The following is a 25,902-nucleotide window of genomic DNA, read 5'->3' on the forward strand; positions in this document are numbered from 1 at the left end:
AGCATGCATCAAGCCAAAAAAGACGTTCTGTCTATCACACAAATGAGTAATGTGGTACAACCCCTGGCCCGAGTGCCAGTGGGCGATAAGCTGATCCTCCTTGGTGACTTGAATGCCAGAGTTGGGAAGGACACAGACCTCTGGGAAGATGTAATCAGCAGAGAGGGGCAGGGAAATCCAACACCCAAGGTACCCTGCTCCCGACAAAATGCCTAGAACACAGCCTGGTCATAACCAACACTTTGTTCCGTCAGAGAGGCAAGTACACAGCATCATGGCAACACTCTCGCTCCAAGCACTGTCACCTGCTCGACTATGTCATTGTCCGAGCGAGGGGCTGCAAGGATGTGGCGTCATCACCTGCACCATGACAGAAGGTGACGAGTGCTAGACGGACCACTGCCTAATTCACTCTGTCATCAACATGAATGTAGCCCCAAAGCAGTGACAGCAACAGAAACAATGGCGCAGAAAAATCAACACCGAGGCACTCAAGGACTCTGGTAAGACAGCCCTCACTGCCAACCTTGCTACTCCCGGTGACCCAGGGATGCAGAGTGCCCACAGTGCCTGGTCTGCCCTCAAGGCCTCCATAATCAGTGCCTGCAAAGACACACTTGGTCACTTGACCAAGAAACACCAAGACTTGTTTGATGAGAATGGCCAGGAGATCCAGAAGCTGATAAGCTGCAAGGGCAAGGCATTTCTGAACCTGAAACAGCAACCCAACTTGACAGCAAGAAAGCAGCTCTACAGACGGCTGAAGGCTGAGGTCCAATAAAAACCCAGCGACTTAAAGAACAGATGGTGGGTGGAGAAAGCACAGGAGATCCAACAATTAGCCGACAACTATGACGTGAGGTTTCTTTAGCACAGTCAAGACCGCCCACGACCCAAGCACCCAAGGCCATACTCCACTGCTAGCCAAGGAGAGAGAGGTGCTCATCAAGGACAGAGAGGGAGTCGGCGTCCACTGGGAGGAGCACTTCGAAGATCCTAACAGAGACTCTGTCTTCAGTGTCCTCAGCTCCATCCCTCAGCATGCTACCCGCCACCATCAAACACGACCCCAACCCAGCAGGAGGTAAAAAAGTCCATTTGACAGCTAAAGAGCAACAAGGCATGAGGATTAGAAGGAATCTTCCCCAAAGCACCAAAGCATGGCACAACAGCACTATTGGCACGAATACATGGCCTCAGGTCCCTTACCTGGAAGGAAGAGAGCATGCCAGGAGTTCTCAGACGCCATAATTGTGACCATCAAGAAAGGTGACAAGTCCAACTGCGGTAACCATAGAGGAATCTCTTTGCTGTTGGCCACAGGGAAGGTGATTGCAAGAATCCTCCTCAATCGCCTTCTTCGTGTGGCTAAAGAGCTCCTCCCAAAGTCCCAATAAGTCCCACTAAGGGGCACAATGGACATGGTCTTCACCACATGACAACTGCAAGAGAAATGCAGGCAACACACCAACCCTTGTACATGGCCTTCTTTGACCTCACAAAAGCCTTCGACACTGTCAACTGTGAAGGATTATGGAGCACCCTCCTCCATTAGATGTGATCCCGCAATTAGACAACATTTGCTACACAGCCCTGAGTGAGCTAAGAATGACACTGACAACCAATTTAAGATTAATTGGGCTGGCGTGTGACTCACTTATATGTGCTACTTTAGTTAATACACAGGGCCCTATTCTTTGCAGGCAGAAATAACATGTACACACATGGCACCTGTTTCAACTAAATAAAACAGGCAGCAGCTATTCCCTGGCTCATTCCCCGGGGCACTGCGTTGACAAATCAGAGTCAACCTGCCTGGTTAGAATTTAAACAAGGCTTGGCAGTTAACTGTCAGTCATCAGTCAATTGGTGCATTCTCCATGGCAATCAGAGCTCAATTGCCAACCAATCAGCATTCTTTTCTCATGAAGTATAAATTGTTGGCCCCTTTACACGGGGAGTTCTTGCAAATTGTCCTGATGAGTGTGTGACAAAAAAATTCAACAACATGCGTCTTTTTTCAGCAATGTTCCAGCTCCTTACTACCAAATGCCTAGCCCTCCCCCTATCCCATCCCATCCCTTATCACTCAACTTAACCCAAACTTCAGAAGCCAACCACAACCCCAAACGTACCCCCCAGTCTTAACCCCCAAAGCCCCCACAACTCCTGACCCTGACTCCTTGCCCAACGCTGACGGCTCTGTACCCAAACTCTAACTTCAGAAGGCACTGGAGGGCAGGTGGACACACGGCTCTCCATGTTGGGGCTAAGGAGTGTGGTGCGGACACCAGGTCCCCAGTTGAGCAGAGACTCTGCACGTGCCAGCTGGCCTGGGCTCAACGGGGAGCACTCCAACCACGGGATTCGTAAGGTCGTGAGTTCACGCTCAGCCCAGAGACTGAGTTGTTTTGAAGATGCTGAGGGCAGCCCTCACCGATGCCCCGGGTCGATATTTAGCCCTTAAATCGACACCTGAGGCAGAATTTTGCAGGCCCCCCCCGCCATTGAGGGCAGCTTTGCAACTAGTGGTGGCCCATGTTTTAATGTGTGGGTGGTTTTCACATGTCTGAGTCACCCTGCCCCGAAATTGTAGCACTTTTATGGGTGGCGGGTGAGGCCTAGGGTGTCCCGTCTGCCCTGGCCCCAATTGAAGCCCCCTAATGGCCACTTACCACCCAGGCTGTAATTTTATGGGGTGGCCGGAGGAGGGTCTGAGGCAGTGGGGGGTGGGTGGGGGGGAGGGAGGGGGAGGGTGTTGAGGGACCTGGCGGGTTCACCTGCTTGAGCCTCGGCTGGAATATTTGGCGGGGTCGGGGGGGGGTGCGTTGCCCCCTTCACGGGCACCCCAAACCTCCCTCGTCACCCGCCCCCCCCCCTCCCCAACCCCCGTCATGCCCCTCCCCAGCCTGGCCTTGATGCCCCTCCCCCACCCCCTCATCCCTCCTCCCCTGGGCCTCCATTCCTGGTGCTGCCCAGAGCCCCCCAGCACTCGCCTCGCCTCGACTCTGCCCCTGCCTCTGCCTCCTGGCTCCTGGCTGCAGTACCAGCCGTGGCCATTGCTCCCTGTGGCGCTGCTGGGGCCAGGGAGCTGCCAGCCATCTGATTGGCTGATAGCTCACAGAGGCGGGGCTCCCTCCCTAGATTGGGGCGGAAGGCCCGCCTCCTCAGAGCTGCCGCACGAGGTGTGGGTGAGTCGCTCACTGACCTTTTCGGAGGCGGGTCAGAAAACCGCTCACCTTGAACATTGGTCATTATCTCATTGCTGCTTGTGGGATCTTGCTGTGCACAAATTGGCTGCTGTGCTTCTTACATTGGAACAGTGCCTACATTTCAAAGTTGCTTCATTGGCTGTTAGCTTCTTTGGGAATCCTACGGTAGTGAAAGGTGCTAAAGAAATGCAAACTCTTTCTTTCTTGGTTTCATTGCTACAGTCAAACCCCTGTCAGATAAGAGACTTGCCCTCGTTCCTTATCGCTCATTTCTAATTGTTTTGCTAAATTCCTTTTCTGGGAATCCAAACCTTAATCCACATTGTCACAGCCAATCCACCTCACAGAGGCTATAACTCACCTTCAGCTGCATATACCATTCACCTTGTCTCTTTACTCTGCATCTAACCCCGTGCTGTACCTGCCCTGGGAGTGTTTGATGGGGACAGTGTAGAGGGAGCTTTACTCTGTATCTAACCCCATGCTGTACCTGTCCTGGGGAGTGTTTGATGGGGACGGTGTAGAAGGAGCTTTACTCTGTATCTAACCCCGTGCTGTACCTGCCCTGGGAGTGTTTGATGGGGACGGTGTAGAGGGAGCTTTACTCTGTATCTAACACCGTGCTGTACCTGCCCTGGGAGTGTTTGATGGGGACAGTGTAGAGGGAGCTTTACTCTGTATCTAACCCCGTGCTGTACCTGTCCTGGGAGTGTTTGATGGGGACAGTGTAGAGGGAGCTTTACTCTGTATCTAACCTTGTGCTGTACCTGTCCTGGGAGTGTTTGATGGGGACAGTGTAGAGGGAGCTTTACTCTGTATCTAACCCCGTGCTGTACCTGCCCTGGGAGTGTTTGATGGGGACAGTGTGGAAGGAACTTTACTCTGTATCTAACCCTGTGCTGTACCTGTCCTGGGAGTGTTTGATGGGGACAATGTAGAGTGTATTTACAAGGAGTCTCCGGGCAGTATGTCAGTATTTACAGGGGGTCTCTGGGGTGTGTGTCAGTATTTACAGCTGTCTCTGGGGAGTGTGTCAGTATTTACAGCTGTCTCTGGGGAATGTGTCAGTATTTACAGTGGTCTCTGGGGAATGTGTCAGTATTTACAGGGGTCTCTGGGGAGTGTGTCAGTATTTACAGGGGGTCTCTGGGGTGTGTGTCAGTATTTACAGGGGTCTCTGGGGAGTGTGTCAGTATTTACAGGGGGGTCCCCGGGGAGTGTGTCAGTATTTACAGGGGGTCCCCGGGGAGTGTGTCAGTATTTACAGGGGGTCCCCGGGGAGTGTGTCAGTATTTACAGGGGGTCCCCGGGGAGTGTGTCAGTATTTACAGGGGGTCCCTGGGGAGTGTGTCAGTATTTACAGGGGGTCCCCGGGGGAGTGTGTCAGTATTTACAGGAGGTTCTTGGGGAGTGTGTCAGTATTTACAGGGGTTCCCCGGGGAGTGTGTCAGTATTTACAGGGTGTCCCCGGGGAGTGTGTCAGTATTTACAGGGGGTCCCCGGGGAGTGTCTCAGTATTTACAGGGGGTCCCCGGGGAGTGTCTCAGTATTTACAGGGGGTCCCCGGGGAGTGTGTCAGTATTTACAGGAGGTCTCTGGGGAGTGTGTCAGTATTTATAAGGGGTCTCTGCGGAGTGTGTCAGTATTTATAAGGGGTCTCTGGGGAGTGTGTCAGTATTTACAGGGGGTCTCTGGGGAGTGTGTCAGTATTTATAAGGGGTCTCTGGGGAGTGTGTCAGTATTTACAGGGGGTCCCTGGGGAGTGTGTCAGTATTTACAGGGGGTCTCTGGGGAGTGTGTCAGTATTTACAGGGGTTCTCTGGGGAGTGTGTCAGTATTTACAGGGGTTCTCTGGGGAATGTGTCAGTATTTACAGGGGGTCTCTGGGGAGTGTGTCAGTATTTACAAGGGGTCTCTGGGGAGTGTGTCAATATTTACAGGGGGTCTCTGGGGAGTGTGGCAGTACTTACAGGGGGTCTCTGGGGAGTGTGTCAGTATTTACAGGGGGTCTCTGGGGAGTGTGTCAGTATTTACAGGGGGTCTCTGGGGAGTGTGTCAGTCCGTGAACACAAGAGCATGAAAACACAGGAGTGGGAATGGGCCATTCTGCCCCTCGAGCCCTGCTGCACCATCCCCTGAGGTCCCGGCTGTGTATTCCCCACAACTTCAATTTCCCATTGAATCACCATCGATACTAAACTGGGGAAGGAATATCTCAAGGCGTGGGTGGTGAATGTCACGCCTCCGTTGGAGATGGTGGAGACCTTTGTGTTAATCTATTCAGAGAGAAATCACTTTCGGGTAATTACACGTTGGGACACGGTGTATTAGTAACTTGAGACATGACGTGCGGTGAATGGAGCTTGGGAGGAGGAAGTGACTTTGGAGCGATGGTTCCCAAGTCTCCGCAGCGCTGGGGATTCCCCTCACCCTGTGTCTGGTCTGTTGTAGACTCACTGATGGGGGTGGATCACCGAGATCAGTCAATAACTCCGCCATCGTATTGTGCGACTACCTGGATGGAATTAGACCAATCTGGGGTCTTTTCTGACCCGTCTTCCTATCTGACCCTGCGTGCTACTGAAACCTGGGAGGGGGGGGGCAGGATTATCGACCCAGTATTGGGTGGGGGGGGGTGAGAATGGAAAGGGCCAGAGGTGCGTGATTTTGCCCCAGGGGCTGGTGTAATGGTTTGCCAACCCCACCCACCCCGCTGGACCGCGTTCCTGGATGGTGGGGGTCAGGGGTGGCAGATGTGCCCCCGAGCCCTGGGTAGCAATGGGGAGGTTCGTTCATGAAGTCCAGCGATCAGAGAGGCTGTCTGGAATTTTCCAGTTGCCCCGCAACCCCCCCCACCCCACTTCCCAAGGAGGCAGACCCGGGGTGGGGGTGGAGGGTGTGTGGTTGGGCTGGTGGGGGGGAGGGGGTACAGCGCTCTGGCATCACTTTGAGGCTTGGCCCATCATCTCTCCCTCCCCCCACCCCCCCACTGGGCTCTGGGGCACCGATTGGCCCTCCAGCTCTCAGAGTCCGCCCTCCTGCCTTAAAGGGACAGTGAGCGCGCACCCCCCACCCCCCCTCCACCCCTGGGCTCTGGGCACCGATTGGCCCTCCAGCTCTCAGAGTCCGCCCTCCTGCCTTAAAGGGACAGTGAGCGCACCCCCCCACTCCCCCCCCCCACCGGGCTCTGGGCACCGATTGGCCGATTCAGAGAAAATCGTCGGCTGGGGTGGCTGCCCCCGACACGGTGCGGGGGTCAGGACCCCCGTCTGAACCCAGGAGTAAGGGAAATGGAACACCCTGTCCCTGAGCGGTGAGAGGGCTCAGCCGGCACTAGGACCCAGCGGACGGCCACCCAGCCTCCAGCCTGTAAGACTATTTCTCGCAGGTTTTTTTGCCTTTTTAAAAAGATTTTCACTTTGACAGCCGAACGCAGACGGCTGCTTCCCCATTCAGCCCCTCGCCTGCTTACCTCCACCCCCACCCCCACCACCCCTTCTTGTCCAACAGCCGGGGAGGGGTGGGAGCAGGTGTGGAGGCTGGTCCTGACTCTTAAATCCCACCCTCTCCTCCTCCCCGCTTTTTGTCAGCCGCCCTTTGAGAGGAGAGGTTGAAACAGGGGGTGTGGGTGTGGGTGTGTGTGAATGTGTGTGTGTGTGTGTGTGTTTGTGTATGTGTGCACTGAGAGAGAGAGAGGGAGCGGGCGTGTGTGTGTGTGTATATGTTGTGGTGCTGCTGAGAGAGAGAGAGAGAGAGACAGACAGGAGACGGAACAGACTGAGAGGAGAAATAAGAGGAAGAGAGAATATCGGAGCAGGGTCTAGGAGAGTCAGCAATGGTTCTGATCCTGCATCACATACTCATTGCACTGTTTCAATCCTTCAGGCGAGGACAGCATGTCTGTTTAAAACCAGAGATTGACCCGTCCAGCTCCGTGATTGTCCAGGTAAGGAGGAATATCGCTGGCTTTTTTTTTTGTTTGAATTGCTGTGAAGAGTCAGCAAAGCAGAAATGCTTTGTGTGCGAGACAAGAGAGGGAGAGACCAAACTGATGGGGAAAAAAATGAGTAAGGCTGACAATTCCCTTCCCCGGCACGCCGACATCATCTCGGGGAGAAGTGTGGGGTGGGGGGGGGGTGGGGGGTGCTGGGTGGGGTGGGAGGGGACAGGGAGTGGGGGTTTGGTTGGGGGGGGTGTGGGAGGGGACGGGGAATGGGGGTTTGGTTGGGGGGGGTGGGAGGGGACGGGGAGTGGGGGGTGCTGGGTGGAGTGGGAGGGGACGGGGAGTGGGGGTTTGGTTGGGGGGGGTGTGGGAGGGGACGGGGAGTGGGGGTTTGGTGGGGGGGGGTGGGAGGGGACGGGGAGTGGGGGTTTGGTTGGGGGGGTGGGAGGGGACGGGGAGTGGGGTTTGGTTGGGGGGGTGTGGGAGGGGACGGGGAGTGGGGGTTTGGTTGGGGGGGGTGTGGGAGGGGACGGGGAGTGGGGGTTTGGTTGGGGGGGGTGTGGGAGGGGACAGGGAGTGGGGGTTTGGTTGGGGGGGGTGTGGGAGGGGACGGGGAATGGGGTTTGGTTGGGGGGGGTGTGGGAGGGGACGGGGAGTGGGGGTTTGGTTGGGGGGGGTGTGGGAGGGGACGGGGAGTGGGGGTTTGGTGGAGGGGGTGGGAGGGGACGGGGAGTGGGGGTTTGGTGGGGGGGTGGTGGGAGGGGATGGGGAGTGGGGGTTGGTGGGGGGGGGGGTGGGAGGGGATGGGGAGTGGGGGTTTGGTGGGGGGGGTGGGAGGGGATGGGGAGTGGGGGTTTGGTGGAGGGGGTGGGAGGGGACGGGGAGTGGGGGTTTGGTGGAGGGGGTGGGAGGGGACGGGGAGTGGGGGTTTGGTGGAGGGGGTGGGAGGGGACGGGGAGTGGGGGTTTGGTGGGGGGGTGGTGGGAGGGGATGGGGAGTGGGGGTTGGTGGGGGGGGGGGGTGGGAGGGGATGGGGAGTGGGGGTTTGGTGGGGGGGGTGGGAGGGGATGGGGAGTGGGGGTTTGGTGGGGGGTGGTGGGAGGGGACGGGGAGTGGGGGTTTGGTGGAGGGGGTGGGAGGGGACGGGGAGTGGGCGTTTGGTGGGGGGTGGTGGGAGGGGACGGGGAGTGGGGGTTTGGTGGGGGGTGGTGGGAGGGGATGGGGAGTGGGGGTTGGTGGGGGGGGGGGGGGGTGGGAGGGGATGGGGAGTGGGGGTTTGGTGGGGGGGGTGGGAGGGGATGGGAAGTTGGGGTGGGGGTGTAGTTGGCGTGATGGGGGTGGTGGGTGCTGAGCTTTGGATGTACGGGGTTAACCCATCGATGGCAGGGGGACCCTGTTCAGCCTTGTCCGGTTGGGTGACACCCGTCCTGTCTGGGCTCTGTTTTCTGTTTGATTTCTCTCCTCCCCGCCCCCACCCCCACCCACCCCCACCCCCACTGCTTTTGTCCCCCTCCAGCCCCATTCTCCACCCCCCACCCAAAACCAAACCCCGACTCCGCGCCACGCTTCAACCCTTCCCCCTTCGCTGTGAGGGTCGTGGGCAGGTCTATTCCTCTTACAGTCAGTGGACCACCCCCCCCATTCCCAGCCCCCTCATCCTAACCCCCCCACCCACACCCACCCACCCCCCCGACCAATGTCAGCGAGGTGCACTGGCGAGTAGGGGGTGTCGGGGAGCGGGCGCCAACTGGATGGGGCAGGATTGGGCTCTTGCATTTTAACACTGCAGGAAGACACTCTCCCCGAGGGCCCTGTTCTCCCCCCCACCCCCCCCCCCCCACCCCCACCCCCCACCCCCCACTGCCCGAGAGTGAATGAATTAAAATCGATCGGATTGAATAGAAAGATACTGGTGGGGACATGGTCCGATTTTTAAACTCCTGTTTGGTGGGATGTGGGTACCGCTGGGGCGGGCGAGACCCGCTTTTGTTGCCCGTCCCTAATTGCCCTTGAACGGAGCGACTTGTGAGGTCCTTTCGGGGGGGCGGGGGGGTGTGGGGGGGCAGCTAAGAGTCGGTTAGAGGGAAGGTTTGCCGGATGGGAATTCTCGGAGGTAGGGTTTTAAAAACTCCCTGCTTGTTTTGAGACTTGGTGCTGTGCTGGGAGAGAGAGAGAGAGAGAGAGAGGTTGTCTCCCTGTGGGGGTCACCCTGACGGAGGCTTCGTGGCCAGGCTGTGGCACTGTTCAGCGCTGTTTGCCTGACTGTGAGACTGCGAGAGGGATCGAACCTCCCCCACCACAACCTGCCTCGCAGAAAGGGAAGCAACCCGTGTCCTCTGCCTGCCTGTCCCATGCTGGCCCCGGTTACACACCCACCCCTCACCCCACCCATCGCGCTGGAGGACGGGGGGGGGCACCGCGGCCCATGCTAACCCCTGGCAGCCCGTGTCGCCAGGCTGTTTGGCTGTGGGAGGCATCGCAGCCCCTGGCTTTGCTCGGTCCCCCCTGCGTGAGCCTCGCCGCCGCAGTGACCATGAGAAGCAGGAGCACACCATCGACAGCCTGAACCCCATTCGCCGACCAGAGTCCCTCCAGCTCTTTCCCGTCAAAGGCTTCCTCCACCACCCCCCCATTGCCCCCGTGCCGATGAACGTGTCCCGTAACTCTCACCGCCACTTGAATTATAAAAACAAAACCTCTTTGTGAATCTCCTAACCCCTTTCTACAGCCTCCGATCTATGAATATGGAGCCTTGTGCTTAAATCCTGGATGTGGCTGAAAGGGTCATTAGAATCCAGTTTGGCTGATGTCGGGAATAAATGACCGGAGGAGGCCATTCAGCCCCTCCAGTCTGTTCTGCCACCCAGTTGGCGGATGTGCCTCTTCACTCCACCTTAGTTCCGTCACGCACTTTGCTAAACTAAAATCTACCAATATCGCTCTCGATGTTTTCCATGGACTCACAGCCTCGACAGCTGTTTTTTTGGGGCAGGGCAGATCGGTTGCGGGGGTGGGGGTGTGGGGGAGAAGAGTTCTCCATTTCCACTACCCTCGGTGTGAAGGAATTACTTCACTTAAGATGGAGCCTGTGGCTGGTTGTGAAACAGGCCTAATTTCTCTTTGCCTTCCTGTCCAAGTGGGAATTCAACTTGTGGTCGCCCTTTATTGCAGGGAATCGAAATAAGGATCCCTCTGGCCGACTGTAGTTGGTCAAACAGCTCATCACCGTCCGGGGTGTGGTCTTTACAATTTATCCTCTTGTGGGATGTGGGCGTCGCTGGCTGGGCCCAGCATTTGTTGCCCATCCCTAATTGCCCTTGAACTGAGTGTCTGGCAGGGCCATTTCAGGGGGGCAGTTAAGAGTCAAGCACATTTGCTGTGGGTCTGGAGTCACATGTAGGCCAGACTGGGTAAGGACGGCAGATTTCCCTCCCTAAAGGGGCATTAAGTGAACCAGATGGGTTTTTACGACAATCGATGATAGTTTCACGGTCACCGTGACTGAGACTAGCCTTTATATTCCAGATTTATTAACTGAATTTAAATCCCACCAGCTGCTGTGGTGGGATTTGAACCCATGTCCTCAGAGCATTAGTCTGGGCCCCCTGGATTATTAGTCCAGTGACATTACCACCACGCCACTATTCCCCACCCACCCCCCCACCCCAACTTTCCTGGAGATACGGGTGCAGTGAAGCCCACGGTTCACACAGGGTAGGCGAGCGAGTGTGCGTGGAACCATTTTGGTGTTTTGTGGGGGGGTGGGGGGGTGAGGAGGGGTGAGGTCACTGCCTGCAAAGCAACTACTCCCAGGGCTCTTGGGATCATTGAACCTCCCCACCCCGCATGTCTAAACCAGCGGAGACATTCCAAGGTGTAAGAGTCGTGGGGTGGGGAGGGGAGGGAAACAAGAAGTGTGGAAAGTGAAGGGGGTGGTGGGGGGAGGAGGAGGGAGGGCAGGTAATAATCAGCCAAAAATGGCTCTATCCTTTTAAGGGTAGCTGGTCAGGTCACAGCTGGAGAATTGTGGCCCAGTGCTGGGCACCCACTTGACGGGAAAAGATGCCCATAGCCTTGGAGAGGTGCGGAGAAAATCTATCAGAGCACAGCAGGAATGAGGGGCAGGAAATAAGGGCCATGGACAATAATATAACACCTAATCAAAACGGAAAATGCTGGAAAAGCTCAGCAGGTCTGGCAGTACCTGCGGGGAGAGAGAGAGAAATGCAGTTAACATTTCGAACCCGCCTGACTCTTCTTCAGAGTTAAAGACAAGTAGGAATGTGATGGAGTTTACACTGTTTAAGAGGGGGTGGAGCAGGTGGAGTGAGATAGAAGGTGAGGGGTAGGTGGGAGTTAAGGAGAGATTGACAAGGATGTCATGGACACAAGAGAAAGGGAGTGTCAATGGGAGCGTTAAAGACTAAAGAAAGGGCTGAGAGTGGCAGAAAGGTAAGAAAGCAGAATTTCCTGTTTATATTTCAGATTTTCAGCATCTGCATTATTTTGCTTTTTCGCCATGTATAATAAAAGACGGACATTAATAAATTCAGTACAGCGTTCAGGAGAAACACACGCTTGGAAGTATGGAACTTAAATATCGCTGAAATGAGAGACGTGCGGTCGAAGCTTCTTGCCTTGCACTCAGGACAAATGCAAGAATGCCAAATTTCAAACAATCACAACAATTTACACTACGGGAGAAAAGGGGGCTGATTGGTTGGCCAATTGGAGTCGACTTACCAACTCTTTTCTCCTGTCATGGCCAACACTAGTCAGCACCCTCTTATCCTGTAGTACAAATGTCGTGATCATTTGATATTTGGTATTCTTGCATTTGTCCCGATGAGTGCAAGGTGAAAGGCTTCAGCAACATGTCTCTCTTTTCAGCAATATTCAAGAGAAAGCCAGAGAGTGGGTGAGAATGTGGAACTCGCTACCGCAGGGTGCGTTGAAATGAATTGTAGTGATATACCTGAGAGGAAGTTGGATTGACACATGAGGGAGAAAGGAGTAGATGGAGCTACAAATTGGATCTTGGCAGGTTGTTACCAACGGGATGAGTTTCAGGGCCCGTTCGATGGCTGTGGGATGGTTCTGTGCTGGGAATGCTAAATCAGAACGTTTACCCTTGGATCTTTTGGCTAACTGGGGGATGGGGAGGGGGCCAAGATGTGGCAGCTTCAGTTTAATGTAGTGAGTGTAGAGTAACTGAGGGAAGTCCTGTGGTGCAGTGGGTAGTGTCCCTGCCTCTGATCCAGAGGCTCTGGGTGCGAGTCCCACTCCAGGACATGAAGACCAAGGCGGGTGTGTTCATAACATAGCCAAACCGGGTTGATTATCAACTGTAAAACCTTCCAGAGCGCATATGGTGGGCGGTAAGAGAAGGAGAGTCCTCTGGTCAGCCACGCTTGATGCAGGGAGGTACCCCTCAAGCTCCAGCCTCTGGCTTCAGTCTCGCCCTCTATTCCAGGAAAGACAAGCCATTGAAAACAGACAACCATGTGCTTTATCTGCCATGCACATCAGGCACGACAGGAGAGCAGAAGAAGAGTAATTAATGTGCAGTGAGGAATCGGTGGAGAGAGTCTCAGGTGAATTGAGGGGTACACTGATGGGGACAGAGATCTGAGCATGAGACAAATGGAGCACAAACACAGCAATCACTGGTTGTTCAGCAAAGCAAATGAGCTGAAAGACTGAATTAGCCATGAGCGGAGTACAAAGAGAAATATGTACCAGCCCTTTATAAGGCAGGAATCAGCTAGTGGGAAGGGCAGGGGCCACAAGTGTTGTAACAATGTGAGTGTTCATTCAGGGTGAGGGTCACTCACTGTGTAACTGTACAGAGTCACTGTTTATTCAGGGTGAGGGTCACTCACTGTGTAACTGTACAGAGTCACTGTTTATTCAGGGTAAGGGTCACTCACTGTGTAACTGTACAGAGTGGCTGTTTATCCAGGGTAAGGGTCACTCACTGTGTAACTGTACAGAGTCACTGTTTATTCAGGGTAAGGATCACTCACTGTGTAACTGTACAGAGTGGCTGTTTATTCAGGGTAAGGGTCACTCACTGTGTAACTGTACAGAGTGGCTGTTTATTCAGGGTAAGGGTCACTCACTGTGTAACTGTACAGAGTGAATGTTTATTCAGGGTAAGGGTCACTCACTGTGTAACTGTACAGAGTGAATGTTTATTCAGGGTAAGGGTCACTCACTGTGTAACTGTACAGAGTGAATGTTTATTCAGGGTAAGGGTCACTCACTGTGTAACTGTACAGAGTGAATGTTTATTCAGGGTAAGGGTCACTCACTGTGTAACTGTACAGAGTGATGTGTTTATTCAGGGTAAGGATCACTCACTGTGTAACTGTACAGAGTCACTGTTTATTCAGGGTAAGGATCACTCACTGTGTAACTGTACAGAGTCACTGTTTATTCAGGGTGAGGATCACTCACTGTGTAACTGTACAGAGTCACTGTTTATTCAGGGTAAGGGTCACTCACTGTGTAACTGTACAGAGTCACTGTTTATTCAGGGTAAGGATCACTCACTGTGTAACTGTACAGAGTCACTGTTTATTCAGGGTAAGGATCACTCACTGTGTAACTGTACAGAGTGACTGTTTATTCAGGGTAAGGGTCACTCACTGTGTAACTGTACAGAGTGACTGTTTATTCAGGGTAAGGGTCACTCACTGTGTAACTGTACAGAGTCACTGTTTATTCAGGGTAAGGGTCACTCACTGTGTAACTGTACAGAGTCACTGTTTATTCAGGGTAAGGGTCACTCACTGTGTAACTGTACAGAGTCACTGTTTATTCAGGGTAAGGATCACTCACTGTGTAACTGTACAGAGTCACTGTTTATTCAGGGTGAGGGTCACTCACTGTGTAACTGTACAGAGTCACTGTTTATTCAGGGTGAGGATCACTCACTGTGTAACTGTACAGAGTCACTGTTTATTCAGGGTAAGGATCACTCACTGTGTAACTGTACAGAGTCACTGTTTATTCAGGGTAAGGATCACTCACTGTGTAACTGTACAGAGTCACTGTTTATTCAGGGTAAGGATCACTCACTGTGTAACTGTACAGAGTGACTGTTTATTCAGGGTAAGGGTCACTCACTGTGTAACTGTACAGAGTCACTGTTTATTCAGGGTAAGGTTCACTCACTGTGTAACTGTACAGAGTGACTGTTTATTCAGGGTAAGGGTCACTCACTGTGTAACTGTACAGAGTGACTGTTTATTCAGGGTAAGGATCACTCACTGTGTAACTGTACAGAGTCACTGTTTATTCAGGGTGAGGATCACTCACTGTGTAACTGTACAGAGTCACTGTTTATTCAGGGTAAGGATCACTCACTGTGTAACTGTACAGAGTGACTGTTTATTCAGGGTAAGGGTCACTCACTGTGTAACTGTACAGAGTCACTGTTTATTCAGGGTAAGGATCACTCACTGTGTAACTGTACAGAGTGACTGTTTATTCAGGGTAAGGGTCACTCACTGTGTAACTGTACAGAGTCACTGTTTATTCAGGGTAAGGTTCACTCACTGTGTAACTGTACAGAGTGACTGTTTATTCAGGGTAAGGGTCACTCACTGTGTAACTGTACAGAGTCACTGTTTATTCAGGGTAAGGGTCACTCACTGTGTAACTGTACAGAGTGGCTGTTTATTCAGGGTAAGGATCACTCACTGTGTAACTGTGCAGAGTGGCTGTTTATTCAGGGTAAGGATCACTCACTGTGTAACTGTACAGAGTCACTGTTTATTCAGGGTAAGGGTCACTCACTGTGTAACTGTACAGAGTGGCTGTTTATTCAGGGTAAGGATCACTCACTGTGTAACTGTACAGAGTGGCTGTTTATTCAGGGTAAGGATCACTCACTGTGTAACTGTACAGAGTGGCTGTTTATTCAGGGTAAGGATCACTCACTGTGTAACTGTACAGAGACACTGTTTATTTAGCAGGGTAAGAGTTAACAGGGGATCGAAAGTTTTAGAATAAATTTGTTCCACACACTTTAAATCAACTGCTCAGAAATGAGCTATTGAATTCAGTTTGGGGGTGAATTGGTAGATTGCAAGTAAATTGGAGTGCATTAAAAATCCATTGTGTGTGTGTTTGATGTGATTTTTTTGTCAACACGTTTATTTGATTTATTTCTGTTAATTTTATAGATTCCAGTTCCAGGCTCTTTATTTTACCATGACCAATTCTCCTGCTGGATGTGCTAAACTCTGATTTATGGGTTAATTTTATTCCTCGCTTTCCTTATCACTTTGATACAGCTACCCCACATCCCCTTTACCCCCACCCTGTGTACCAACCCCCTTGTACCCACCCCCTGTATTCACCCCTCTGTACTGACATCCCTCATACCCCCCCCACCCCTATGCCCCATTTAACCCACATCCCATAGCCCCCATACCCTAAACCCCCTGTACTCCATACTTGTACCCCATACCCACTGTGCCTCATACCCTCTGTACTCCACACCCCCATGCACCCCATCCCCTCTGTAGCCCAACCCATCTGTACCCCACACGCTCTGTACCCCATAACCCCTGTACCCAAACCCCCTGGCACACCACACCCTCTATACCCATATGCTGTGTACCCTACACCTCTCTGTACCCCACAGCCCCCGGCACCTCACACCCCCTATACCCACGCACCCTGTAGCCCACACACCCCTGAGCCCCACGCCCTCTGAATGGTTTGTTTCAGCTGGTGTTGCCAATGTGCCCCGTGCATGAGAAGATTCTGTGCCAAATGGAAGAGCGTTCCCTCTTAGCCAGAGTCTTACACACTGTCACACACAGGCTGTTGATACTGGATCCATTGTCACTCCTGGAACTGGGGAGCAGGGATTGAAGGCATTGGGAATACTTCATTAAACTGGTTTCTTCACCCTGCCAGTCAGCTTAAGTTCTGTTAATTCACTCTGTCAGTCTCTCAGGCTGTGTCCCTCTGCACAAACCTGATTCTCACCATCTCCACCCTCTGGGCAAGATGATTATCTGTTCATCAGCCCTGCGCAGTGGGAAGCTCTCTCACCCGCCTCTCAATCACAATGTTGTGGATTCGAGTCCCGGTCCAGAGGTCTGAGCCCGTAATCCAGGCTGACATTCTGGTGCCGTACTGAGAGAGTGCTGCACTATCATTTGCAGAGGGGATATTAAACCAAGTGCCCTGTCTGACCTTTCAGATTCCACAGGCGTGCTTTTGAAAAAGGGCAAGTCAATTTATCCTCCACCAACATCACGAGAAATAAATCATCTGATCATTATCCCATTGCTGTTTGTGGGAGCTTGCTGTGCACAAATTGGCTGCTGTGTTTACAACATCACAATGGTGATTACACTTCAACAATCCACTTCACTGGCTGTAAAAATCCACTTCACTGGCTGTAAAACACTCTGGGATGTTTGAGGTTGTAAAATGTCTATGGCCTCATATAGACTGTTAGTAAGAATAGGAATGAGCTTTACTCTGTATCTAACCCCGTGCTGTACCTGCCCTGGGAGAGTTTGATGGGGACAGTGTAGAGGGAGCTTTACTCTGTATCTAACCCCATGTTGTACCTGTCCTGGGAGTGTTTGATGGGGACAGTGTAGAGGGAGCTTTACTCTGTATCTAACCCCGTGCTATACCTGTCCTGGGAGTGTTTGATGGGGACAGTGTAGAGGGAGCTTTACTCTGTATCTAACCCCATGTTGTACCTGTCCTGGGAGAGTTTGATGGGGACAGTGTAGAGGGAGCTTTACTCTGTATCTAACCCCATGTTGTACCTGTCCTGGGAGTGTTTGATGGGGACAGTGTAGAGGGAGCTTTACTCTGTATCTAACCCCGTGCTGTACCTGTCCTGGGAGAGTTTGATGGGGACAGTGTAGAGGGAGCTTTACTCTGTATCTAACCCCGTGCTGTACCTGTCCTGGGAGAGTTTGATGGGGACAGTGTAGAGGGAGCTTTACTCTGTATCTAACCCCGTGCTGTACCTGTCCTGGGAAAGTTTGATGGGGACAGTGTAGAGGGAGCTTTACTCTGTATCTAACCCCATGTTGTACCTGTCCTGGGAGTGTTTGATGGGGACAGTGTAGAGGGAGCTTTACTCTGTATCTAACCCCATGTTGTACCTGTCCTGGGAGTGTTTGATAGGGACAGTGTAGAGGGAGCTTTACTCTGTATCTAACCCTGTGCTGTACCTGTCCTGGGAGTGTTTGATGGGGAGAGTGTAGAGGGAGCTTTACTCTGTATCTAACCCCTTGCTGCACCTGCCCTGGGAGTGTTTGATGGGGAGAGTGTAGAGGGAGCTTTACTGTGTATCTAACCCCGTGCTGTACCTGTCCTGGGAGAGTTTGATGGGGACAATGTAGAGGGAGCTTTACTCTGTATCTAACCCCGTGCTGTACCTGTCCTGGGAGTGTTTGATGGGGACAGTGTAGAGGGAGTTTTACTCTGTATCTAACCCCGTGCTGTATTTGCCCTGGGAGTGTTTGATGGGGACAGTGTAGAGGGGGCTTTACTCTTTATCTAACCCCGTGCTGTATTTGTCCTGGGAGTGTTTGATGGATTGCGAATTCTTACCATTCTCAGATAATTTACACTTGTGGAAGCAGAGAAAATGAGCAGCAAATGTGCCAAGATATTTTCTGTGAATGTGTTCCATTATGTGACAGTGTCTGGCTGGTGAAACGTGTGAAATTGTTGGTGCTCTGTCTCTCTGCAGTGTGGTGGGAGGTGCGTGGTGAGCATTGTCCTTTTGACAAGGTCCCCATTGTTAACGCCCGGCTGCAAGTGTAATATTTACATGTCTAAATGACAGGATGCAAAACACACAATTAGGATATGAGGGCAAACAGTCAAGGCTAGAGTAAAGTGTCTCTTCAAACAACAGGAGATAAGGACGTGTACCTATTCAATGACAGCAATGGGCAGGGGTTTCCATTTCCCTCATGTTTACCAGCTGTCCTCTTGTTTGCAACATGCCTCCATCCTTTGCCCCTCAATCCATCCAACATGAATCCTCTACTTCAACCTCTGTCTCAACAATCCTCTCTTCTAAGCGGCACCAAGTCCGGTTCCTTAGCCGCCCACTGTACCCTCTGACCTATGTGAGCTCCAGCAACAGCTTGGCTTTGAAACTCCCATCCTTGTTTTCAAATGTGCCCTCACCCCTCAGCTTTGAGCAAGCTTTTTGTCATCTGACGTAACAACTCTTCCGTGGCTCGGTGTCAGACTGTACCCGATAATGCTCCCACCAAGTGCCTGGCGGTGTTTCGCCACGCCAAGGGCCCTATATAAATGCAAATAATTTTTGTGGGATTATCTTCTTGTTGGGAGTGGGAGGAAGTGTCCATGGAAAGATTACCCCTCAGGGCGAGTCAACTGTAAACTGGAGAGAAGGGGCAGGAAGTTGTGAAAGGGAACAGAGCAGAACCTTACTGCCAAGTACAAAAGGAGGAAGCCACATGGAATATTTCTAAAATGCTGGTTAGGCCTCACGGAGAATATTGTGCTGAATCCTGGGCACTGCACGTTAATAATGATGCCAAGGCCTATAACGTCTATGGGAGGCTGAGAAGAGATTTACTAGAATGGTATCAGGGATGAGGGACTTCAGTTCATGTGGAGAGACAGAAGAGGCCGGGATTGTTCTCCTCAGAGTGGAGACGGTTAAGGGGGAAAGTTAAAAGCAAAAAAAAACTGCGGCTGCTGGAAATCCAAAACAAAAAACAAAAATACCTGGAAAAACTCGGCAGGTCTGACCGCATCGGCGGAGAGGAACACAGTTAACGTTTCGAGTCCGTATGAGCCTTCATCAGGTTAAGGGGGAGAAGTGTTAGAGGTGTTTACTATTGTGACAGAGATGGATGGAGTCGATTGGGGAAAGCTGCCTGTGACAGGAAGATCAGAAGCAAAGGGCGCAGAGTTTCGGTAATTGGCAGAAGCGGGACGGTGATGAGAATTTTTTCCAAGCAAAACAGTTGTTGTGATCTGGAACGCGCTGCCTGAATGTACGGTGGAAGCAGATTCAATAATAGCTTAAAAAAGGAAATTGGATTAATGCTGAAAGGGAAAAAATTTGCAGGCTATGGGAAAAGAGCAGGGGGAGTGGGACTAATTGGCTAGAGCTTTCAAAGAGCCAGTATGGGTATGGTGGGCTGAATGGCCTTCTGTGCTGTAAGATTCTGTGAGAATACTGAGCAGTTGACATGATGCAGAGGCTCATTCTCTGTCTAAGCAAAACCCAAAGTATTCCACAGTCAGAGGGGTTAAGTATTCTCTACCGATTACCTGTAAGACCATAAGGCCATAAGACGTAGGAGCAGAAGTAGGCCATTCGGCCCATCGAGTCTGCTCCACTATTCAGTGAGATCGTGGCTGATCTGCTAATCCTCAACTCCACTTTCCTGCCTTTTCCCCATAACTCTTGATTCTCTTACTGATTAAAAATCTGTCTATCTCAGCCTTGAATATACTTAACGACCCAGCCTCTACAGCCCTCTGCGGTAAAGAATTCCACAGATTAACTACCCTCTGAGAGAAGAAATTCCTCCTCATCTCTGTCTTAAATGGGCGCCCCCTTACTCTGAGATTATGCCCTCTGGTCCTAGACTCTCCCACAAGGGGAAACAACCTCTCAGCATTTACCCTGTCAAGCCCACTAAGAATCTTATATGTTTCATTAATGTCACATCTCATTCTTCTAAACTCCTATGAGTACAGGCCCAACCTACTCAACCTCTCCTCATAAGAAAATTTCTCCATAGCCGGGATCAACCCAGTGAACCTTCTCTGGACTGCTTCCAACGCCAGTATGTCTTTCTTTAGATAAGGGGACCAAAACTGTTCACAGTATTCTAGGTGTGGTCTAACTAGTGCCTTGTATAGTTTTAACAAGACTTCCCTATTTTTATACTCCATTCCCTTTGAAGTAATTTGCCTTCCCTATTACCTGCTGAACTTGTATGTTAGCTTTTTGTGTTTCATGCACAAGAACTTCGAAATCCCTCTGTGCTGCCGCTTTCTGCAGCCTTTCTCCATTTAAATAATATTCAGCTCCTCTATTCTTCCTGCCAAAGTGCATAACCTCACATTTTCCCACATTATATTCCATCTGCCGAGTTTTTACCCACTCACTTAACCCGTCTATATCCCTCTGTATACTCATCCTCATCACTTGCCTTCCCACCTATCTTTGTGTCATCCGCAAACTTGGCGATAGTACATTCACTTCCCTCATCTAAGTCATTAATATATATCGTAAATAATTGTGGCCCCAGCTCTAATCCCTGTGGCACATTTTCAAGTTGCCATCCTGAAAATGCCCCCCTTATCCCAACTCTCTGTCTTCTATTAGTTAGCCAGTCCTCTATCCATGCTAATATACTACCCCCAAACACCCTGGGCTCTTATTTTATTAAGTAGCCTTATGTGCGGTACCTTATCGAACACCTTTTGGAAATCCAAATATATTACATCTACTGGTTCCCCTTTATCTATCACGCTTATTACCTCCTCAAAGAATTCTAATAAATTTGTCAGGCATGATTTCCCCTTCATGAAGCCATGCTGATTCTGCTTGATTATATTATGTATTTCTAAATGCTCTGCTATTACAGCTTTTATAATAGACTTAAACATTTTCCCAATGAGAGATGTTAAGCTAACTGGCCTGTAGTTACCTGTTGTTTGTCTCCCTCTCTTTTTGAATAAGGGTATTTCATTGGCAGCTTTCCAATTGCCTGGGACTTTTCGAGAATCTAAGGGTTCTTGGAAGATTACTACCGGTGCATCCACTATCTCTGCAGCTACTTCCTTTAATACCCTAGGATGTAACCCATCAGGCCCAGGGGACTTGTCGACCTTTAGACCCATTAGTTTCCCTGGTACTTTTTCTCTGGTGATAATTATTGTATTTATTTCCTCCCCTCCTTTTGTCCCTTGATTATTTAGTATTTTTGGAATGCTATTAGTGTCTTCTACCTTGAAGACTGATGCAAAGTATTTAATCAACTCCTCTGCCATTTCCTGGTTCCCCATTATAATTTCCCCAGCCTCATTCTCTAAGGGGCCTATGTTCACTTTGGCCTCTCTCTTCCTTTTTATATATTTAAAGAAGTTCTTACTGTCTGTTTTTATATTATTTGCTAGTTTACCCTCAAAGTTTATTTCCTCCCTCTTTATTATTTTTGGTCATCTTTTGTTGCTTTTTAAAACTTTCCCAACCCTCTGGCTTACCGTTAATCTTTGCCACATTATATTTTTTTTCTTTCAATTTGATACTCTCCTTAACTTCTTTGGTTAACCAGGGTTGGTTTGTCCCCTTCCTACAACTTTTCTTCCTCACTGGGATGTATCTTTGTTGTGAGTCATGAACTATTTTCTTAAACGTCTCCCATTGTTCATTGACCATCTTTTCTGTTAAACTCCTTTCTCAGTCCACTCCAGTCAACTCTGCCCCCATTCCTTGGTAATTACCCTTATTTAAGTTTAAGTCTGTGCAATGATTGGGGACCTGTAAGTTGTCAATAGAAATGGTTGCAGCTATTGTGTATCTCAGACTCGTTCTCTCCAGCACCTTTCATGTTGCTCAGTAATTAATAGCCTTTCCTCCAAATGCTGGTTGGAATGAATACATATCAGATAATACATGGGCTATAACAAGCTGCTCTGCTGTAATTCAACACAATCGCTGTGAGTACAATGTGTGCTGGAAAAGTCCTTATTGTTTATCAATAACAGACGAAAGAGTCTGGGCGGGTGGGGAGTTGGGGGGTGGAAGTGAGACAAATTCAGACCTCTTTCAAAGGGCCGAAACAGGTTTTTTAAATTGATTCACGGGATGTGGGCGTCGCTGGCTGGGCCCAGCATTTATTGCCCATCCCTAATTACCCTTGAGAAGGTGGTGGTGAGCTGCCTCCTTGAACCACTGCAATCCTTGTGGTGTAGGTACACCCACAGTGCTGTTAGGGAGGGAGTTCCAGGATTTTGACCAAGCGACAGTGAAGGAACGGTGATATATTTCCAAGTCAGGATGGTGAGTGACTTGGAGGGGAAATTCCAGGTGGTGGTGTTCCCATGTGTCTGCTGCCCATGAGCTTCTAGTTGGTAGTGGTCGTTAGTTTAGAAGGTGCTGTCAAAGGAGCCTTGGTGAGTTCCTGCAGTGCATCTTGTATATGGTAAATACAGCTGCTACTGAACGTCAGTGGTGGGGGGAATGAATGTTTGTGGGTGTGGTGCTAATCAAGCAGCTGCTTTGTCCTGGATGGTGTCCAGCTTCTTGTGTTGTGGAGCTGCACTCATCCAGGCAAGTGGAGAATATTCCATCACGCTCCTGACTTGTGCCTTGTAGATGGTGGACAGACTTTGGGAAGTCAGGAGGTGAGTTACTCACCGCAGGAATCCTAGCCTCTGACCTGCTCTTGTAGCCACAGTATTTATATGGCTAGTCCAGTTCAGTTTCTGGTCAATGGTAACCCCCAGGATGTTGATAGTGGGGGATTCAGTGATGGTAATGCCATTGAACGTCAAGGGGCAATGGTTGGATTCTCTCTTGTTGGAGATGGTCATTACCTGGCACTTGTGTGGCACGAATGTTACTCACCACTTGTCAGCCCAAGTCTGGATATTGGCCAGGTCTTGCTGCATTTGGACATGGACTGCTTCAGTATCTGAGGAGTCGCTGAACATTGTGCAATCATCAGTGAACATCCCCACTTCTGACCTTATGATGGAAGGAAGGTCATTGATGAAGTCGCTGAAGATGGTTGGGCCGGGGACACTACCCTGAGGAACTCCTGCAACGATGTCCATTAAGTGAGATGATTGACCTCCAACAAACACAACCATCTTTCTTTGTGCTATGTTCCCATTGACTCCAGTTTTGCTAGGGCTCCTTGATGCCACACTCGGTCAAATGCTGCCTTGATGTCAAGGACAGCCACTCTCACCTCACCTCGGGAGTTCAGCTCTTTTGTCCATGATTGAACCAAGGGTGTAATGAGATCAAGAGCTGAGCGACCCTGGCGGAACCCAAACTGGGCGTCAGTGAGCAGGTTATTGCTGAGCAAGTGCCGCTTGATAGCACTGTTGATGACCCCTTCCATCACTTTACTGATGATTGAGAGTAGATAGATGGGGACGGTAATTGGCCGGGTTGGATTTGTCCTTTTTGTGTACAGGACATACCTGGGCAATTTTCCACATAGCTGGGTAGATGCCAGTGTTGTAGCTGTACTGGAACAGCTTGGCTAGGGGCGCGGCAAGTTCTGGAGCACAAGTCTTCAGTACTGTTGCTGGAACATTGTCAGGGCCCATAGCCTTTGCAGTATCCAGTGCCCTCAGGCATTTCTTGATATCACATGGGAGTGAATTGAATTGGCTGAAGACTGGCATCTGTGTTGCTGGGGACCTCTGGCGGAGGCCATGATGGATCATCCACTCAGCACTTCTGGCTGAAAATGATGTGCTGGGCTCCCCCATCATTGAGGATGGGGATATTTGTGGAGCCTCCTCCTCCAGTGAGTTTTTTAATTGTCCACTGCTATTCACAACTGGATGTGGCAGGACTGCAGAGCTTAGATCTGATCCGTTGATTGTGAGATCGCTTAGCCTTGTCTAATTCATGCTGCTTATGCTGTTTGGAATGCAATGGTCCTGTGTTATAGCTTCACCAGGTTGACACCTCATTTTTAGGTATACCTGTTGCCGCCCCTGGCATACCCTACTGCATGCTTAATTGAAGCAGGGTTGACCCCCCCCAGCTTGATGGTAATGGTAGAGTGGGGGATGTGCCGGGCCATGAGGTTACAGATTGTGTTTGAGTATAATTCTGCTGCTGGTGGCCCACAGCGCCTCATGGTTGCCCAGTCTTGAGTTGCTAGATCTGTTCGAAATCTAAGATAAAAGCAAAATACTGCGAATGCTGGAAATCTGAAACAAAAACGTAAAATGCTGGTAAAACTCAGCAGGTCTGGCAGCATCTGTGGAGAGAAAAACAGAGCTAATGTTTCGAGCCCATATAACCCTTCTCCAGAGCTCTGAGGAAGAGTCATACGGACTCGAAACGTTAACTCTGTTTCTCTCTCCACAGATGCTGCCAGACCTGCTGAGTTTTACCAGCATTTTCTGTTTCTGTTCGAAATCTATCTCATTTTGCACAATGGTAGTGCCACACAACTTGTGGCACGTGGTGTCGGTACACCCACAGTGCTGTTAGGAAGGGAGTTCCAGGATTTTGACCCAGTGACAGTGAAGGAGCAGCCGATATATTTCCAAGTCAGGATGATGTGTGACTTGGAGGGGAACTTCCAGGTGGTGGTGTTCCCATCTATCTGCTGCCCTTGTCCTTCTAGATGGCAGTGGTCGTGGGTTTGGCAGGTGCTGTCGAAGGAGCCTTGGTGAGTTTCTGCAGTGCATCTTGTAGATGGTACACACTGCTGCTACTGTGCATCGGTGGTGGAGGGAGTGAATGTTTGTGGACGGGGTGCCAATCAAGCGGGCTGCTTTGTCCTAGACAGTGTCAAGCTTCTTGAGTGTTGTGGGAGCTGCACTCATCCAGGCAAGTGGGGAGTATTCCATCACACTCCTGACTTGTGCCTTGTAGATGGTGGACAGGCTTTGGTCAGTCAGGAGGTGAGTTACTCACTGCAGGATTCCCAGCCTCTGACCTGCTCTTGTAGCCACAGTATTTTTAAGTTTAGTCCAGTTCAGTTTCTGGTCAATGGTAACCCCCATGTTCTAACGCATGTTAACTCTCCTGCTCATGTCTTAACTTGTACCAAGTCCCATTCCTCTGTCACTCCCTGTGCTCGCTGGTTTGGCAACATTTCAAATCATTGTTTTCAAATCCCTCCATGGCCTCGCTCCCTCCCTATCTCTGGAACCTCCTCCAGCCCCACAACCCTCTCAGATCTCTGCACTCCTCCAATCCTGGCCTCTTGTGCATCCCCAATTTTAATCGCTCCACCATTTGTTGACTTTGCCTTCAGCTGCCCGGGCCCTAAGCTCTGGAATTCCCTCCCTGAAACTCTGGCCTGGCTTCTTAAGCACCCCCAGTGTTAATCGATCCACCATAGGCTACCGTGCCTTCAGTTGCCTGGGCCCTAAGCTCTGGAATGCTAACTCTACATCTCTCTACCTCTCTTCCCCCCGCGCACCCCCCCCCCGCCCCCCCTTTAAGATGTACCTGCCACTTGGGCCAAGCTTTCAGAATGCCTAGCACTCTGACTGCCCGAGGAGTCAATAGGCAGCTAGTTCAGCTATCTCTTTAAGCTCGTTGATTAAAAAAGTCAATATTTAATCATGAGAACTTAGCTTTACTGAGGTGTGGAAACTGACTGGGCCTGTACACTGTAACAGGCACCATCCTTGTGTGGTTAAGTGGGAGAGGCCTACAGGGTATGTTCCTGCCTGAGGAAGGATTGTGTGATTGGCAACGTTCTGTTCAACTATGTAACGCCGTGGGGATAATTGGATAGCTCTTCCAAAGAGCTGGCACTGGTACAATGACCCTGAGTGACACCTTTCTGTTCTCTAAGATTCTATCTTTGTGTTTGGAACCTTAACTCTTACAAGGGGACGTGACCATGTTTACATGGCCAGTTTGGCTGGGGAGGGGAGTGTTTGTGTTTTTATATCCAACAGCGTGCAATTTTTGACTACTTCCAGTGCTCACCTTTTGTTGACTTTTGTTGATTGTCTTTGGCTCATAGCACATATCCTCAT

General features: G+C 50.8%; 1 protein-coding gene across 3 annotated transcripts in view; it reads left to right on the top strand.

Annotated features, from left to right (window-relative positions):
- The first annotated feature begins 6,955 nt into the window (after nt 1–6,955).
- pde2a (phosphodiesterase 2A) overlaps nt 6,956–25,902 on the top strand; it is a 279,683-nt gene continuing 260,736 nt past the window's right edge. For all 3 annotated transcript variants that reach the window (XM_078544965.1, XM_078544967.1, XM_078544966.1), the window contains exon 1: nt 6,956–7,158. In XM_078544965.1, the coding sequence (XP_078401091.1) occupies nt 7,048–7,158 (111 nt within the window). In that variant the 5' untranslated portion in view covers nt 6,956–7,047. The remainder of the gene's footprint in view (nt 7,159–25,902) is intronic.

This window comes from Cetorhinus maximus, chromosome 7 (assembly GCF_964194155.1).
Source record: "Cetorhinus maximus chromosome 7, sCetMax3.hap1.1, whole genome shotgun sequence".
NCBI classification, from domain to species: domain Eukaryota; kingdom Metazoa; phylum Chordata; class Chondrichthyes; order Lamniformes; family Cetorhinidae; genus Cetorhinus; species Cetorhinus maximus.